The sequence below is a fragment of the Pristiophorus japonicus genome, chromosome 4 (assembly GCF_044704955.1).
Source record: "Pristiophorus japonicus isolate sPriJap1 chromosome 4, sPriJap1.hap1, whole genome shotgun sequence".
Taxonomy (NCBI): Eukaryota; Metazoa; Chordata; class Chondrichthyes; family Pristiophoridae; genus Pristiophorus; species Pristiophorus japonicus.
This window is the reverse complement of record NC_091980.1, coordinates 293,316,191-293,336,121: the sequence shown is the minus strand read 5'-3', so window position 1 is coordinate 293,336,121 and position 19,931 is coordinate 293,316,191. Positions and strand designations below refer to the sequence as shown.

Below are 19,931 nucleotides of genomic sequence, written 5' to 3'. Positions count from 1 at the left end.
TGTCCTTGTCAAACTTTATAACAAATTGGACAAATGATTTCAGCACAGCATAGTCAGCTCATACTCACCATACAATGTTTTGCTCAGCTGGAATAACCCTAAGCACAAAGGCAATTATTCCAGCGGTCTGTCTAGTATAAACACCAATCATATTATAAATGATTAGACCTTGATGTTATTTTTAAGAATCTAAAGTTTGTACCATCCAATATCGGTCTGCAACAATAGTGGGAGACCCCATTTCTGTGCCAAAACAGCACAATCGAATCCTGAAACTGGAAAATGTGTAATGGTTATTGATCCCTGCAGCTATCGAGGGCGTAGGAACCTCTCAAAATAATGAAGCTGGTAACTCAAGTCAAAACAAAATGGAGTCTTCAGACTATGCAAGGCTAGATAGAGGCTGAGGATATTTGGCCCAGGGAACACCGATGTTATTCAGTCAGCATTTTTAAGCCTGGCATTCTCTCTTTATTTTCATATTGCCATTATAAATTCCAAGACCGACATTTATAAAGGAAATTGCTGACGTAAATTTGCAGAACTGTATTTATTGCCAATGGAGACAGGAAGTGCACCCAGATGTAGATTTTAACTATAATTTTCAGGCACCTGAAAATATGGACAGTGAAGCCTACCACCACCTCACCTAAATTTCACTGCTGCCGCAAAGACCACCAGTGCCCACTCCTTTGCTACTTACAGCAGGCCATTGGCAGAGGGGCTGTGGTGGGGCCGGTCCTGTATCGCTGGCAAATATTTCTCCCGTCCACTTCTTGGGGCCACCATGTGAAAAGTGTATGCAGTCTTCAGGGCATATCTGTCCCTTTAACTGCCTTTTCTGGTGTTGTAGCAGCAGGATTTGGTGGCCGGGCACTTTTGATGGCCAGGGGTCTTAATTATCTGTAATCACCCCTGACCTAGTAATCTGGATCGGGGTTGTGGCAGCATTAGAAGGGTAGGCGGAAATCCCAACTCACTGGAACACCTGCACTGCAAGGAATCCGTTGGGCCTGAAGATTATAGAACACCTGCAATCAATCACACATACGGATATAGTTTCATCTTCACCACCTGGACAGTAATCTGGCAGAAGAGATTAATGTGCAAAGTTAAAGCACATGGGATTGGGGGTAGTGTGCTGACGTGGATTAAGAACTGGTTGGCAGACAAGAAGCAAAGAGTAGGAGTAAATGGGTACTTTTCAGAATGGCAAGGTTCTGTGCTGGGGCCCCAGCTGTTTACATTGTACATTAATGATTTATATGAGGGGATTAAATGTAGTATCTCCAAATTTGCAGATGACACTAAGTTGGGTGGCAGTGTGAGCTGCGAGGAGGATGCTATGAGGCTGCAGAGTGACTTGGATAGGTTAGGTGAGTGGGCAAATGCATGGCAGATGAAGTATAATGTGGATAAATATGAGGTTATCCACTTTGGTGGTAAAAACAGAGAGACAGACTATTATCTGAATGGTGAAAGATTAGGAAAAGGGGAGGTGCAACGAGACCTGGGTGTCATGGTACATCAGTCATTGAAGGTTGGCATGCAGGTACAGCAGGCGGTTAAGAAAGCAAATGGCATGTTGGCCTTCATAGCGAGGGGATTTGAGTTCAGGGGCAGGGAGGTGTTACTATAGTTCTACAGGGCCTTGGTGAGGCCACACCTGGAGTATTGTGTACAGTTTTGGTCTCCTAACTTGAGGAAGGACATTCTTGCTGTTGAGGGAGTGCAGCGAAGGTTCACCAGACTGATTCCCAGGATGGCGGGACTGACATATCAAGAAAGACTGGATCAACTGGCCTTGTATTCACTAGAGTTCAGAAGAATGAGAGGGGATCTCATAGAAACGTTTAAAATTCTGATGGGTTTAGACAGGTTAGATGCAGGAAGAATGTTCCCAATGTTGGGGAAGTCCAGAACCAGGAGTCACAGTCTAAGGATAAGGGGTAAGCTACTTAGGACCAAGATGAGGAGAAACTTCTTCACCCAGAGAGTGGTGAACCTGTGGAATTCTCTACCACTGAAAGTTGTTGAGGCCAATTCACTAAATATATTCAAAAGGAGTTAGATGAAGTCCTTACTACTCGGGGGATCAAGGGGTATGGCGAGAAAGCACGAAGCGGGTACTGAAGTTGCATGTTCAGCCATGAACTCATTGAATGGTGGTGCAGGCTAGAAGGGCCGAATGGCCTACTCCTGCACCTATTTTCTATGTTTCTAGAATGGAATATAGAATCTGCCTCATTTCCATTTGTTTGAAATGAATGCAATGAAAATTGGACGGATTCTATAAAGGTTGGGAGATCCACTCCATTAGATTACCACCCAGCAATTGAAGATGAAAATATACTTCAGCCAAAATGTCTAGAACACGAACTCCTCATCACCAACACCCTGTTTCGCCAGAGGGACAAATACAAGGCACTGTGGCAACACCCTCGCTCCAAACACTGGCACCTGCTGGACTATGTCATCGTCCGAGCCAGGGATCGCAAGGATGTGCACATCACCCGCTCCATGACAGGAGCTGACGACTGCTGGACGGACCATCGCCTAATCCAATCCATCAACAATATAAACATAGCCCCAAAGCAGAGGGAACAGCAGAAGCAGTGCCGCAAAAAAGTTAAAGCCGGGGCACTTAAAGACCCAGCTAAGAGAGCCCTATACAGCCAGTGCCTCACAGCTACTCTGGCGTGCCTTGATGACCCTGAGATGCTGAATGCCCACAGCGCTTGGTCTGCACTCTAGGTCTCCATAACCAGTGCCTGTGAAGAGACACTTAGTTACTCAACCAGAAAACACCAAGACTGGTTTGATGAAAATGAAAATAATCAGGAGATCCAAGAACTAATAGATTGTAAGTACAGAGCATTTCTGAGCCTCAAGCAACAACCCAACTCGGGAGCTGCAAAGCAACATTACAGACGGCTCAAGTCTGAGGTCCAATAAAAAAACCCGGGACCTAAAGAACAGGTGATGTATGGAGAAGGCACAGGAGATACAACAACTGGCCAACAGCCACAATATGCGAGGATTCTTCATTGTAGTCAAGGTCACCTACAGTCCAAACTCCCAAAGCCCCACCTCACTCCTGGCCAAGAACGGGGAAACACTCATCAAGGACACCGAGGCTGTCAGGGCCCGCTGGAAGGAGCATCTTAAAGATCTCCTCAATCGAGACTCTGCCTTTGACTCGAGTGTTCTCAACTCCATCCCGCAGCATGCAACCCGCCACCACCTCAGTGAAACCCCAACACTGCACGAGGTGGGCAAAGCCATAAAACAGCTCAAGAACAACAAGGCTACGGGTGCAGATGGAATTCCTGCTGAGCCGCTAAAATATGGTGGAGAGGCGCTGTTGTCGTGGATACATGACCTCATCTCTCGCCTTTGGAGGGAGGAGAGCATGCCGGGAGATCTCAGAGATGAGGTGATCGTGACCATCTTTAAAAACTGACTGCGGCAACTACAGGGGAACCTCCCTGCTATCAGCCACGGGGAAGGTTGTCGCTAGAGTTCTCCTCAACCATCTTCTCCATGGCCGAGGAGCGCCTCCCGGAATCAATCACAGTGCAGATTCCGTCCCCTACGGGGCACACCCGACATGATCTTTGCAGCGCGACAGCTGCAGGAAAAATACAGGGAGCAGTGCCAGCCCTTATACACGGCCTTTTTCGATCTTACAAAGGCCTTTGACACTGTCAACCGTGAGGGCTTATGGAGCATCCGCCTCCATTTTGGATGCCCCCCAAAAGAACGTCAACATCCTTCGCCTACTCCACGATGACTTGCAGGCCGTGATCTTTACCAGCGGTTCCATTACTGACCCAAACCACGTCCGGACCGGGGTCAGACAGGCTGCGTCATCACTCCAACCCTCTTCTCAATCTTCCTCGCTGTCATGCTCCACCTCACAGTCAACAAGCTCCCCGCTGGAGTGGAACTAAGCTACAGAACCAGGGAAGCTGTTTAACCTACGCCGCCTCCAGGCCCGGTCCAAGATCACCCCAACCTCTGTCGTTGAGTTGTAGTACACGGACGATGCCTGCGTCTGAGTACATTCTGAGGTTGAACTCCAGTATATAGTCGATGCATTCACCGAAGCATATGAAAGCATGGGCCTTACGCTTAACATCCATAAGACAAAGGTCCTCCCACCAGCCTGTCCTCGCCGCACAGCACTGCTCCCCACTCATCAAGATTCAACGGGGACCACTTCCCATACCTCGGGAGCCTTTTATCAACAAAGGCAGATATTGATGCGGAGATTCAACATCGCCTCCAGTGCGGCCTTTGGCTGCCTGAGGAAAAGAGTGTTCAAAGACCTGGCCCTCAAATCTGCCACCAAGCTCATGGTCTACAGGGCTGTAGTAATAGCCACCCTCCTGTATGGAGGCATGGACGATGTACAGAAGATACTTCAAGTTGCTGGGGATATATTACCAACGATGTCTCCGCAAGATCCTGCAAATCCCCTGGGAGGACAGGCGCACCAACATCAGTGTCCTCGCCCAGGCTAACATCCCCAGCATTGAAGCACTGACCACACTCGATCAGCTGCGCTGGGCAGGCCACATAGTTCGCATGCTCTATGCGGAGCTCCTTCACGGCAAACGAGCCAAAGGTGGGCAGCGCAAACGTTACAAGGACACCCTCAAAGTCTCCCTGGTAAAGTGCGACATCACCACTGACACCTGGGAGTCCCTGGCCGAAGACCGTCCAGGTGGAGAAAATGCATCTGGGAGGGCATTGATCTCTTCGAATCTCAATGCCGCGAGTGTGAAGGTAGCAGAAGGAGCATGTGGCAAATCAGTCCCACACTCTCTCTTCCCCCGACGAATGTCTGTCCCACCTGTGACAGGGTCTGTGGCTCTCGCATTGGACTGTTCAGCCAACAAAGGACTCACTTTAGGGGTGGAAGCAAGTCTTCCTCGATTCCGAGGGACTGCCTATGATGATGACCTCAGCCAAAACTCTCAATCTTCCCTGAAAAACAATTTTGGAATTTGTGCTACAAGCTTTACTTCAAATAATTTTGAAAGGAAATTGATCAGAAACTGCTAGGTGCTGAAGAAAAATATAACAACCAAGATGATCCAACTTGGCCTCTTCCTGACATCCCTACCATCACAAAAGCAAGTCTCCAGCCAATTCGATTCACTCCACGTGATAGCAAGAAATGGCTGAGCGCACTGGATACAGCAAAGGCTATGGGCCCCGACAACATCCCGGCTGTCATGCTGAAGACGTGCTCCAGACTGGCTGCAGAGATAGGGGATGCATTGGTTTTGATCTTCCAAAATGGTCCCAGCAGATTGAAAGTTATTGAATGTAACACCTCTATTCAAGAAAGGAAGGAGAGAGAAAACAAGGAACTACAGTTAGCCCGACATCGGTCATTGGGAAAATGCTGGAATCCATTGTTAAGGATGTGGTAGCAGGGCACTTAGAAAATCATTAACATGATTAGGCAAGTCAACATGATTTTATCTAAGGGAAATCGTGTTTGACAGATTTATTCGAGTTTTTTGAGGATGTAACTGGCAGAGTAGATAAAGGGGAAGCAATGGATGTAGTATATTTAGATTTCCAAAAGGCATTTGATAAGGTGCCACATGAAAGGTTATTACACATGACAAGGGCTCATGGGGTTGAGAGTAATATACTAGTATGGCTAAAGAATTGGTTAACAACAACAACAACTTATATACATATAGTGCCTTAACGTAGTGAAACATCCTAAGGCGCTTCATAGACATGTAACGGACAGAAAACAGAGAGCAGGATTATACGGGTCTTTTTCAGGTTGGCAGGCTGTAAATAGTGGGGTGCCGAAAGGATCAGTGCTGGGACCTCAGCTATTTACAATATATATTAATCACCTACATGAAGGGACTGCGTGTAATGTATTGAGGTTTGCTGATGATACAAAGCTAGGTGGGACAGTAAGCTGTGAGTAGAACACAGAGTCTGCAAAGGGATATAGATAGACTAAGTGAGTGGGCAGTAAGGTGGCAGATGGAGTATAATGTAGGGAAATGAGGTTAGTCACTTTGGTAGGAAGAATAAAAGAAAAAAATATTTTTAAAATAGAGAAACTTTGATTTTTTTTTAAAGAGATTTGGGTGAGCTTGTGCAAGAAACACAGAAAGCTAGCGTGCAGGTACAGCAAGTAATAAGGAAGGCAATGGTATGTTGTCTTTTATTGCAAGGGGATGAGTATAAGAGTAAGGAAGTCATGCTAGAATTGTACAGGGCCTTGGTGAGAGTTAACTGTTTTGGTATCCTTATCTAAAAGGAAGGATACACTTGCCTTGGAGGTGGTGCAACAAAGGTTCACTGGAGTGATTCCTGGGATAAGAGGGTTGTCCTATGATGAGAGCTTGTGTAGAATGGGTCTATCCTCCCTGGACTTTAGAAGAATGAGATGTGATCTCATTGAAACATACAAGATTCTGAAGGGGATTGACAGGGTAGATGCTGAGTGTCCAGAACTAGGGGCATAGTCTCAGGATAAGGGGTAGGCCATTTTCGATTGAGGAGGAGGAGGAATTTCTCCACTCAGAGTGTTGTGAATCTTTGGAATTCTCTGCCGTAGCAGGCTGTGGATGCTCAGTCGTCGAGTATATTCGAGGCAGAGATCGATAGATTTTTGGACTCTAGGGGAATCAAGGAATATGGAGATTGGCCAGGAAAGTGCAGTTGATGTTGATGATCAGCCATGATCTTATGAATGGCAGAGAAGGCTCGAGTGACCATATGGCCTACTCATGTGCCTAATTCTTATGTTCTTAGAACTAGTCATCTCGCCATGTTGTTCCAGTACATCTACAACACTAGCATCTATCAGACAATGTGGAATACTGCTCAGATATGACCTGTGAACAAAAAGGAAGGCAAATCCAATCTAGCCAACTACCACCACATCAGTCTACTCTCAATCATCAGTGTTATATATGTAAACTTGTATTTACTCTGTACAGCCACCAGAGGGCTCATCCCCTGGAGTCCCAAGGGATCCCATAATTCCTTGGGCGCACAGGTATTTAAGGAGGCTTCACAGGTTGGAGAGGCACTCTGGAGACCTGCAATAAAAGACTAAGGTCACACTTTACTCTGAGCTCACAGTGTTCAGTCTGACTCTTTCTCCATACACAACAACTGGCGACGAGATACAGATAGCGAACCCAAAGATGCAGAGAACAGTGGGCATCCTGGAGAAATTCTCGGAGGGAGATGATTGGGAAACTTTAGTGGAGCGACTCGACCAATACTTCGTGGCCAACGAGCTGGATGGGGAAGAGAGCGCTGCCAAACGAAGGGCGATCCTCATCGTCTGTGGGGCACCAACGTATGGCCTCATGAAGAATCTGCTCATTCCAGTGAAACCCACGGAGAAATCGTACGATGATTTGTGCACTCTGGTCCGAGAGCATTTGAACCCAAAGGAAAGCGTTCTGATGGCGAGGTACCGGTTCTACACCTACAAAAGGTCGAAAGGCCAGGAAGTGGTGAGTTATGTCGCCAAGCTAAGACGCCTTGCAGGACATTGCGAATGTGAAGAACATTTGGAGCACATGCTCAGAGACTTTTTCGTACTTGGCATTGGCCACGAAACCATACTTCGCAAACTTTGGATTGTAGAGACGGCAACCTTGTGTAAGGCCATAGCGATAGCCCAGGCGTTCATTGCCACCAGTGACAATACGAAGAAAATCTCTCAGCACACAAGTGCTGCTACAAGTACTGTGAACAAAGTGATGTTGTTTTCGATTCATAACGTACAGGAAAGGTCACACATACCTGCAGCTACACGTCTACTGATGTCTCAGAGTCCACCATCAAGGGTGATGAATGTAAGGCCATTAACACCTTGCTGGCGCTGCGGAGGTGATCATTGTTTCCATTCATGCCGATTCAAAAAGAGTACGTTTGCAAGGGCTGTGGAACAATGGGACACCTCCAACGAGTGGGCAGGCAAGCTGCAAAGCCTGTTAAACCTGCAAATCACCATGTTGCAGAGGACAGATCCATGGAGGATCACGATGAACCAGAGCCTCAGATCGAGGAGACAGAGGTACATGGGGTTCACACATTGACCACGAATTGTCCCCCGATAATGCTGAAAGTTGAACTAAATGGACTCCCGGTGTCAATGGAACTGGACACGGGCGCGAGCTGGGCATGGGCAAAAAGACTTGCGAAAGGTTGTGGTGCAATAAGGCCTCAAGGCCAGTCTTAACTCCAGTTCGGATGAAACTAAGAACTTACACGAAAGAAGTGATTCCTGTAATCGGCAGTGCTACCGTAAAGGCCTCCTACGATGGAGCGGTGCACAAGCTGCCACTCTGGGTGGTCCCGCGCGATGGTCCCACGCTGCTCGGCAGGAGCTGGCTGGAAAAGATTCGCTGGAACTGGGACGACGTCCGAGCACGATCAGCCACTGACGACACTTTGTGTGCCCAGGTCTTAAACAAATTTCCTTCGCTGTTCTAACCAGGCATTGGGAAATTCCAAGGAGCAAAAGTACAGATCCACCTAATTGCGGGGACGTGACCTATCCATCACAAGGTGAGAGCAGTACCATACATGATGAGAGAAAGGGTAGAGATCGAGCTAGACCGGCTGCAACGAGAGGGCATCATTTCCCCGATCGAGTTCAACGAGTGGGCCAGTCCTATCATCCCAGTCCTCAAGGGAGACAGCACTGTCAGAATCTGTGGCGATTACAAAGTAACTATCAATTGTTTCTCCCTGCAGGACCAATACCCACTACCAAAGGCCGACGACCTCTTTGCAACGCTGGCGGGAGGAAAGACGCTCACGAAGCTGGATCTGACTTCAGCCTACATGATGCAGGAACTGGGGGAATCATCAAAGGCCCTCACCTGCATCAACACGCACAAAGGTCTTTTTGTTTATAACAGATGCCTGTTTGGAATTTGATCGGTGGCGGCGATATTCCAGAGAAACATGGAAAGCTTACTGAAGTCGGTCCCACACACCGTGATCTTCCAGGATGGCATCTTGGTCACAGGTCGGAACACAGTCGAGCATCTGCAGAACCTGGAGGAGGTTCTTAGTTAACTCAACCGCATGGGTTCAGGTTAAAATGCTCGACGTGCGTTTTCCTGGCGCCTGAAGTGGAGTTCCTGGGAAGGAGGATTGCGGCAGACGGCAGCAGGCCCATCAATGCAAAGACGGAGGCAATCGAGAATGCACCAAGGCCACAGAACGTGAACTATTTTGGTAACTTCTTACCGGGTCTCAGCACACTGTTAGAACCACTGCATGTCTTACTACGAAAAGGGGACGAGTGGGTTTGGGGCAAAAGCCAAGAAAATGCCTTTGTAAAAGCGAGAAAATTGTTATGCTCAAACAAATTGCTTGTATTGTATGATCCATGTAAGCATTTGATACTAGCATGTGATGCGTCGTCATATGGCATCGGGTGTATATTGCAACAATCTAATGATTTCGGGAATCTGCAATTGGTTGCTTATGCATCCAGGAGTCTGTCTAAGGCTGAGAGAGCCTACAGCATGATTGAGAAAGAAGCGTTAGCATGTGTCTATGGGGTAAAGGAAATGCATCAATACTTGTTTGGACTAAAATTCAAATTGGAAACTGACCACAAGCCATTTATATCCGTGTTCTTCGAGAGTAAAGGGATAAATACCAACGCATTGGCCCGCATCCAGAGATGGGCGCTCATGTTGTCCGCATACAACTACACCATCTGCCACAGGCCAGGCACAGAAAACTGCGCCGAGGGAGTGGAAATGGCGCAGCCTGCAGATCTAGCCATGGTAATGGAAGCATTTGAGAGTGAGCAATCACCCGTCACTGCCCGGCAGATCAAAACCTGGACAAGCCAGGATCCCTTATTATCTGTAGTCAAAAGCTGTGTGCTTCATGGGAGCTGGTCCAGTGTCCCAGTGGAAATGCAGGAAGAGATAAAGCCGTTCCAGTGGCGCAAAGATGAAATGTCTATACAGGCAGACTGCCTTCTGTGGGGCAATTGAGTAGTGGTCCCCAAGAAGGGCAGAGACACCTTCATCAATGATCTCCACAGTACCCACCCAGGCATCGTAATGATGAAAGCGATATCCAGATCCCACGTGTGGTAGCCTGGCATCGATGCGGACTTAGAGTCCTGTGTTCACAGATGTAATACATGCTCGCAGTTAAGCAATGCACCGCTAAGTTTATAGTCTTGGCCCTTCAAACCGTGGTCTATGGTGCACATCGACTATGCAGGCCTGTTCTTGGGTAAAATGTTCCTTGTGGTTGTAGACGCGTACTCCAAGTGGATGGAATGTGAGATAATGTCGGCTAGCATGTCTGCTGCTACTACTGAAAGCCTGCGGGCCATGTTTGCCACACACGGCCTACCCGATGTCCTGGTAACAATGGGCCATGTTTTACCAGTGCTGAGTTCAAAGACTTCATGACCCATAACGGGATCAAACATGTCACATCTGCCCCATTTAAACTAGATTCCAATTGTCAGGCAGAGAGAGCAGTGCAAACCATCAAGCAAGGCTTGAAGAGGGTAACTGAAGGCTCACTGCAGACTCGCCTATCCCAAGTCCTGCTTAGCTACCGCATGAGACTCCACTCATTCACTGGGATCCCACCTGCTGAACTGCTCATGAAAAGGGCACTTAAGACAAAGCTCTCGTTATTTCACCCTGATCTACATGAATAGGTAGAGAGCAGGAGGCTTCAACAAAGTGCATACCATGATAGCGCAAATGTGTCACGCGAGATTGAAATTAATAATCTTGTATTTGTTTTAAATTATGGACAAGGTCCCAAGTGGCTTCCCGGCACTGTCGTGGCCAAAGAGGGAAGCAGGGTGTTTCGGGTCAAACTTTCAAATGGACTCATTCACAGGAAACACTTAGACCAAATCAAACTCAGATTCACAACTATCCTGAGCAACCCACCTTGGACCCTACCTTTTTTGATCCCCCAACATACACACCAGTGGCAACCGGCACCACGGTTGACCACGAAGCAGAACCTATCATCCACAGCAGCCCAGCAGGGCCCAACACACCAGGCAGCCCAGCAAGGTCAGCTGCACAGCAGCCCAGCGAGGGTCCAACAAATGATTCAACAACACCAGCTTTCACACTGAGACAATCAACCAGGGCAAGAAGGGCCCCAGATCGACTCACATTGTAAATAGTTACACTATTGACTTTGGGAGGGGATGGGTGGTGGTGGCGGGGAGTGGTGTTATATATGTAAACTTGTATTTACTCTGTACAGCCACCAGAGGGCTCATCCCCTGGAGTCCCAAGGATCCCATAATCCCTTGGGAGCACAGATATTTAAGGAGGCTTCACAGGTTGGAGAGGCACTCTGGAGACCTGCAATAAAAGATTAAGGTCACACTTTACTTTGAGCTCACAGTGTTCAGTCTGACTCTTTTGCCATACACTACAATCAGCAAAGTGATGGAAGGCGTCATCGACAGTGCTATAAAGTGACACTTACTCACCAATAACCTGCTAACTGATGGTCAGTTTGGGTACCAGGATCACTCGACTCCAGACCTCATTACAGCTTTGGTCCAAACATGGACAAAAGAGCTGAATTCCAGAGTTCAGGCGAGAGTGACAGCCCTTGACAGCAAGGTAATATTTGACTTGAGTGTGGCATCAAAAGAGCCAGAGTAAAATTGAAGAAAATGGGAATCGGGGGAAAACTCTCCACTGGCTGGGGTCATATCTAGCACAAAGAAAGATGGTTGTGGTTGTTGGAGGATCTACTCGGAGCTCCAACGCGGCAAGCAAGCCCCAGGTGGACAGAGGAAACGCTTCAAGGACACCCTCAAAGCCACCTTGAAAAAATGTAACATCCCCGACACCTGGGAATCCCTAGCCCAAGTCCACCCAAAGTGGAGGAAAAGCATCCGGGAAGGCGCTGAATACCTCGAGTCTCCTCGCCGAGACCAAGCTGAAGCCAAGCGTTGACAGCAAAAGGAGTGCGCGGCAACAACCCAGACACCCCACCCACCCGTTAATTCAACAACCGTCTGCCCCATCTGTGACAGAGACTGTAGGTCCCGCATTAGACTCTTCAGTCACCTGAGAATTCATATTTATTGTGGAAGCAAGACATCCTCTACCGAGGGAATGCCTATGATGATGATGTTGGAGGCCAATCATCTCAGCCCCAGGACATCGCTGCAAGAGTTCCTCAGGGTAGTGTTGTAGGCCCAATCATCTTCAGCTGCTTCATCAATGACCTTCCTTCCATCATGTCAGAAGTTGGATGGTCGCTGATGATTGCAGTGTTCAGTTCCATTCGCAACTCCTCAGATAATGAAGCAGTCCATGCCCACATGCAGCAAGACCTAAATGACTCAGGCTTGGGCTGATAAGTGGCAAGTAACATTCATGCCACACAAGTGCTCGGCAATGAGCATCTCCAACAAGAGAGAGTCAAGCCACTTCCCTTCACATTCAATGGCATTAACATTGCCGAATCCCCCACCATCAACATCTTGGGGGTTACCATTGACCAGAGACTTAACTGGACCAGCCATATAAATACTGTGGCTACAAGAGCAGGTCACAGGTCGGGTATTCTGCAGTGAGTGTCTCACCTCCTGACTCCCCAAATCTTTCCACCATCTACAAGGCACAAGTCAGAGATGGCATAGAATAGTCTCCACTTGCCTGGATGAGTGCAGCTCCAACAAACACTCAAGAATCTTGACACCATCCAAGAGAAAGCAGCCACTTGATTGGCACTCCATCCATCACCTTAATCATTCACTCCCTCCATGTGACAGCAGTGTGTACCATCTACAAGATGCACTGCACCAACTCGCCAAGGCTTCTTCGGCAGCACCTCCCATCACCTAGAAGGACAAGGGCAGCAGGCCCATGGGAGCACCATCACCTGCAAGTTTCCCTCCAAGTCACAAACCATCCTGACTTGGAAATATATCATTTCTTCATCGTCACTGGGTCAAAATCCTGGAACTCCCTACCTAACAGTACTGTGGGAGTACCATCACCGTACGGACTGCAGCGGTTCAAGGTGGCAGCTCACCACCACCTTCTCAAGGGAAATAGGGATGGGCAATAATGCCGACCTTGCCAGCGATGCCCACATCCCAAGGGACAAGAGCACAAACGTATTTCCCATTTGTAAATACTAGATTTATTTCTTGATACAATATTTCAATTTTTGAATCTTTTCTTTCCTTTAGCTTCTCTCAGAGCCTCATGCCTCATGTTGAGAGCATTGGCATGCAGTTTCTTGGGAACAGTAGCACATTGGCTATGTTATTAGACTAGTAATCCAGAGGCCTGGACTAATGATCCCAGAGACACAAGTTCAAATCCACTGCAGCTGGGGAATTTAAATTCAGTTAATTAAATAAATCTGGAGTAAAAAGCTAGCATCAGTAATGGTGACCATGAAACTACCAGATTATCACAAAAATCCATCTGGTTCATTAATGTCCTTTTGGGAAGGAAATCTGCCATCATTACCCATTCTGGCCTATATGTGACTAGACCCCCAGCAATGTGGTTGACTCTTAACTGCCCTCTGAACTGGCCTAGCCAGCCACGCAGTTGTACCAAACTGTGACAAAGAATAGAGAATCAAGAAGGTGGCTCACCACCATCTTCTCAAGGGCAATTAGGGATAGGCAATAAATGCCAGCCTTGCCAGCAACACCCACATCCCATGAATAAATAAAGTTATTCCAATGCCTTTATGAACCATTAAATGCAAGTTGCACAAGAGAAGTCTTGTGTGACTCTCTTTGTCATTTCTCCAGCGACATAACTATAATCAATACTTCGTGTATCAAATTACAAAAATAACCACCACAAAGCTGAAAAAGCTCGTTTCATTTTTTCTCCCTTTGCATGGGAAAGTACCTAGCCTCCAACAGGTATTTCCCCCACATGACAATCTCAATTAGGACTTCACCATATAGGAAATTGCAGGTGTAAACACTTAATTCATGTTGCACAGCGGTTTGGAGGTCCAGCGTAATCAAGTTGTCACTTTTTTTGACATTATTACTAAAATACATTTGGAAATTACTTAAAAGTATTCAGTGAACATCTATTCTTGGGTGGTCAGTGATTCTTTTCAGACAGATCTGCTTCATCCTTAATTTTGAATAGGGATGTAAATGTTGTGAGTCTTAAAATGCTCATAACACAGGCGAAATCCAGTTTTCATACTTGGAAAAAAGTGTGGGACATATGTTGAATGGATAAATGGCTCAAAGTTTGCTTCCCACTCTTTCCAAGGGACAATGAAAAAATATTTTGATGTTGTGAACACAGATGAATTTAGAAGGTCGTCCCATGGCTGCCTGTCTTTTAAGCTACTTCACATCAAGTAGCTAAGGACTCAGTTTTTCACTGAATTCTTGAATTGAGCAGTGTCAGCTGTGGCTCAGTGGGTAGCACCCTTGCCTCCGAGTTAGAAGGTTGTGGGTTCAAGTTCCACACCAGAGACTCAAGCACAAAAATCCAGGCCGACACGCCAATGCAGGACTGAGGGAGTGGTGCACTGTCAGAGCTGCTGATGCAATGTTAAACCAGTGGATGTAAACGATGCCTCGGCACTATTTTGAAAAAGGGCAGGGGAGTTATCCCTGGTGTCCTGGCCAACATTTATCCCTCAATCAACATCACTAAGAAAACAGGTTAATAACAAAAGAATTAGGAGCACGAGTTGGCCATTTGGCCCTTCGAGCCTGCTCCGCCATTTAATCAGATCATGACTGATCGTGTATCTCAACTCCACCTTCTTGCACGATCCAAATATCCCTTGGCTGCCTTAGTATCCAAAAATCTATCTGGTCATTATCATTTTGGTGTTTGTGGGGGCTTGCGTGCACAAGTTGGCTGCCGCATTTTCTACATTACAACAGAATCTACACCTCAAAAGTACTTAATTGGCTGCAAAGTGCTTTGAGACATCCGGAGGTCATGAAAGGCAAGTCTTTCTTTTCAGAGGCCAAAAATCTCAAATGTGTCAATGTTTTGTGAATTGGTACATTTCTGCCTCGGAGCATTTTCTTTCTAAAGATATTACCGTGTAATTACAGAATTTGGCAATTTTGAAACATGGAACAGTAAAACACAATTAAAAACAATGAGAAATTGTCAGCCCAAATTCTCTTTTTGGACAAGATGCAAAAAATGTTTCTGCAGTCCTCAAGGCTTAAAACTCAACAAGTGTTCCTCCAATCTGCTCAGCAGAGCAGACTGGATGCTTGTAGAATGTCACAATCATCCACTAGGGATGCCGTTGCTATCTAAACACATATAAACATATTCTTACATCCTGACAACTATTCATTCTTAACTTCTCTTGGGTAAATGTTACAAATCTTGACACTTACAAGATCAGTTTCATCTTCACTTGTATTTAATATTAGATTATAACATAAGTGGCTATATTTGTCTCGGGAACGTATAAATGGGAGCGTAAATGGTAGCTGTATTGCTACTCTGAGTTATGTTTCATCCGAAAATAGGCTAAAGCAAATTAGTGTTTTTTTTTGGTGTGTTTGTGAAAACCTTGTTAAAGGCTACCGTGAGAAATTCACTTGGAATTACTCATGGGGTATCGAGAAGAAAAGTTGAGTGTGGAGCTCCTGACATGAGCCAGTTTGTGGAAGGGAAGATTTAGAAGCATCGTCGCAAATTTAATGGAAGTCATAAAAAAACTGTACAACATAACATTTTTGCAAAAAGCTGGCATAATTTTTAGAAATATGATGTAAATGATTACAGTTTCATACCGTCATAAACTTAGTGTAAACACTACACATCTGCAATGACCAATATGAACTTACAGGACAAGAGAAATGCTTGTGCATGGACAATAGATCACATAGCCGGAACATTCATATCTCCTAGAGAAAAAAAAGAGGAGGTTCAGCAACCCCATGGAAGAAGCAGAGGAAGAACACGATGTAGAGTTCACTCCATCACAGGTGACCGAACACCAGAACCAAGTGGAGGAGAGCCCAGTCACTGTGGGCAGTCCGGACAGGTCTGAGGCACCGCATACAGCAGACACTCAGGCCAGTGCCCAACAACCGGAGCCCCAACTCAGGTGCTCTACAAGGGATCGTAAACCACCAGAGACTTAACCTGTGATCCCAATAAGACTTTGGGCGGGGGTGGGGGGGGGGGGGGGGAGGTGATGTCATGTATTCAACTGTCATTGTAACCCATGTACAAACTGACCTGAGTTGTACACCATATGAACACTGACCACTAGGTGGTGAACTTGTGGGAGATATTCCTAACCTGGACTTTCAGGTATAAAAGGGGAAGCTCCATCAACCTACTTCACTTCAGTGCTGGTTAAATAAAGGTTACTGGTCACAGAGTGACCTTCTCTCTAGTATGGGCCTCGTGTGCATTTGTACTGTATAGTAAAGACATATTAGAGACCACAGATTTCTCTGAAAAGATGAGTTAATGGAGTGAATGAGCTCCCCCATCTGTACTTACCTTAGTGACATTGCATTGGACAACATCACAAGTAGCAAAGTCAGGTGCAACTATTACTTTGTTTGCAGAGTGTATAAAAAAAATGAAAGGAGATAAAGCCCCTAGATATTCCCCTGCATCAATAGAGAGTGAGCAGGGGAGTGAGACTAACTGGATTGCTCTTTGAAAAAGGCGGCGCTGACTCAAAGGGCTGAATGGCCTCCTTTTATGCTGTGCTATTCTATAATCCGGGCATCAGCAATTGTCACCTCACATTATATAACACCATTTCATTTAAGTCACATAGTTTGACCATGGGAGCCTACCCTCCATCACATCTCCACCAGCAACAAATTGAAAGGGAACATTGTACCCTTGAGTTTCTATTTATTATGCAAAATATCAAATAAGGACTATACGTCAAGGTCAAGGCATATGTTAAAATATACTTGTGCGCTATTTTGTATATAACTGCTCAAACTTTGCTTATGCGATTCATAAAACCATCTAACCTCGTCAATGTGTCAATGCCTTGCAACACTGTAGACAGTATGGATTCTTTTTATCATCTGAGCCTTAAGCATTCCCTGGGTGGGGCAAGCTGCAAGGATCACATGCACATAACACAGCCAATCTGATGTTTTCTCTCGTTTTAAATTATGCAGAGGAGAGCAGAGGGAGGAGAAGAGCGAGCAGAGGGTGGAGGGGAATGGAGGGAAGAGGTGGGCGTGGAGGAGAGATGGATGGGGAAAAAGGGGAAGAGGGGAAAGGGACAAGCACAAGTGTTAAAATGTTGGACAAGGAGGAAGCCACTCAGTCCATCGAGCTCTTCAAATGGAGCTATCTATTCTAATCCCATTCCCCTCTCTCATATCCTTTACAATTGCTTAGCCCATTCCAATTGTACATATGGGGCCCAAGTTTCGGCCTCAGTTGCTCCTGATTTTTTGGAGCAACTGGTGTAGAATGGAGTATCTTAGAATTTCAAATTCTCGGCATTTAGTTTGCTCCAGTTCTAGTCAGTTAGAACAGTTTCACTTTGGAACAGAATTCTTTTTTCAAAAGGGGGTGTGTCCGGCCACTTACGCCTGTTTTCAAAGTTTCGGCAGTGAAAACTTACTCCAAACTAACTAGTTATAGGTTTGGAACTTCTATAGGGGTTCTTCCAAACTCCCACCACAACTTTGGTAGGAGACTAGCAGAACCACCAGGGAAACAGCATTAACACAGTGGGGCACAGAGGAGAAGTGGGGCAGGAGGAGTGAAAGACAAAACTTGAGGAAGCACACAAATTCGGCAGGAGGGTTAGGAGTTGTGTGGTCTCATCGAAGGAGGCTCAGGATCCAGATCTCAGGGTTTAAGCATTGAAATGAAGAATGTTGTCCAAGCATGCCACATGTGTGCAAAAACTGGAGAAGGTTTCAGAAAAAATATACACTACCCACACCTCTAGTACAACGATATATCTATGTATGACAATTCAGTCCATTCCATGTGAGGCAATCTTCAGCAGAGACCCCCCCCTACAGAGAGGCCATAAAGGCAGATCTAGTTTTTGCAATGGAGGCTCTGACCAAGGCCCAAGGATAGGAAAAGCTTCTCCTTTCTCGTCTCCCTTTCTGAGGCTGCAACTAACAGAAGCATTTCTCAGCGTTAGTGACTTAAGCTGCCCTGAGGGGAGAGACACGTCAGTCCCAAAGGTCTCGTGGGAAAAAAAATCACTGGAAACAACAATCTCATACACACTTCTGCTCACAGAGAGCATCAAAGAGCTATTTAATTTTTTTGAGAAAGTATCTAAAGTAGTAGACAGGGGAATGTCTATGGCTATAAGAACATAAGAAATAGCAGGAGTCGGCCATTCAGCCCCTCGAGCCTGCTCCGCCATTCAATAAGATCATGGCTGATCATCTACCTCAACTCTACTTTCCTGCATTATCCCCATATACCTGAATTCCCTTAATAATAAGAACATATGGTTTATATGGACGTCCAGAAGGCATTTGATAAGGTTCCACATAACAGACTGTGAAATTTACAGCAAATTGCTGATCTGGTTAGGAGATTGAATAGGAAGTGGAAGATGGACAGAACGGATTATGGGTATGTACTCGAATTGAAAGGATGTATCTAGTAGTGTCCCACAAGAACCTGTGCTGGAGCCTCAACTACTCACTATATTTATTAATGACTTAGATAACACAGATCATTAAAATGTGGTAGTCAGGTACAAAATAATTATCAAAAAGGCTAATGGAATGTTAGCCTTTATAACTAGAGGGCTAGGATACAAAAGGGGAGGAATGTGTTCAGTTCTGAGCACCATACCTTATGAGGGATATATTGGCATTGGAGGGAGCGCAGTGTAGATTTATGAGAATGATTGATACCTTGACTCCAAGGGTTAAATTACGAAGAGAGATTACTCAAACTAGGGTTGTATTCCCTGAAATTTAGATGGTTATGGGGTGATTTTATTGAAGTTTTCAAGATATTAAGGGGAACCAATAAGATAGAGAGAGAGAGAAACTATGTCCATGACCAATCAGATCGGAACGAAATTAGGAAACATTTCCACACAGAGTGGTAGAAGTTTGGAACTCTCTCCATCAAACTGCAGTTGATGCTGGTTCAATTGTTAATTTTAAGTCTGAGACTGATAGATTTCTGCTAACAGAAGGCATTAAAGGACATGGGGCAAAGGCAGGTATAAGAGTTAGGTTGCAGATCAGCCATGATCTCATTGACTGGCAGAATAGGCTCGAGGGGCTAAATAGCCTCCTCCTGTTCCTATGATACGTGAACAAGGTATTTATGAGCTGACTTTTCTTATTCCTTATTTTCCTTTTAATTATAGAAATTTCAAATATTACTCTACCTGACCATCAGCTGTTTCTTGGAAGCATCTTCCCACGTTCATAGGTCTATGATGTGGTTGTGGCCGTGCCTGTGCCTGTGGCCATTGTCGTGCCTGTGGTTGTCCATTGCTGTTTCCGTTAGCATTAGGCTGTGATCTCTGCTGCACTGAACGGACTGACTGCTGGTCCTGTGAATTCTTGATGTTGTCCTCAGCCAAAGAGTCTGGTACGCTCTTCACTCTTGCCACTTGATGAATCTGTACTGTAGCCTCTGGTGGGTGCTTTACATGGATATTAACCAGAGATGGGAGCATAACAACTGTAGATAATGTGGAATCATGATTTAAAATACTGGAAATTTAGGAGTCAAATTCTTCCAAACTGTGAAGTAAAGTTGTGTTTACCAACATACCAACAATTAATGCATTTCAAAGTAGAACTATAGAAGCTGACAGCACAGAAGGAGCACATTTCACCAGTGTCTGCACCAGCTCTTCATTAAACAGACCATAGTGGAAAGCATGCTTGAAGACCACCTGATTTTCCATCCATTCATTTAAATGGG

General features: G+C 45.8%; 1 protein-coding gene across 2 annotated transcripts in view; it reads right to left on the bottom strand.

Annotated features, from left to right (window-relative positions):
- The window catches only part of LOC139263461 (latent-transforming growth factor beta-binding protein 2-like), an 857,891-nt gene that overhangs the window by 569,534 nt on the left and 268,426 nt on the right, over positions 1 to 19,931 (bottom strand). For both annotated transcript variants that reach the window (XM_070879584.1, XM_070879586.1), the window contains exon 8: positions 19,387 to 19,685. In XM_070879584.1, the coding sequence (XP_070735685.1) occupies positions 19,387 to 19,685 (299 nt within the window). The remainder of the gene's footprint in view (positions 1 to 19,386; positions 19,686 to 19,931) is intronic.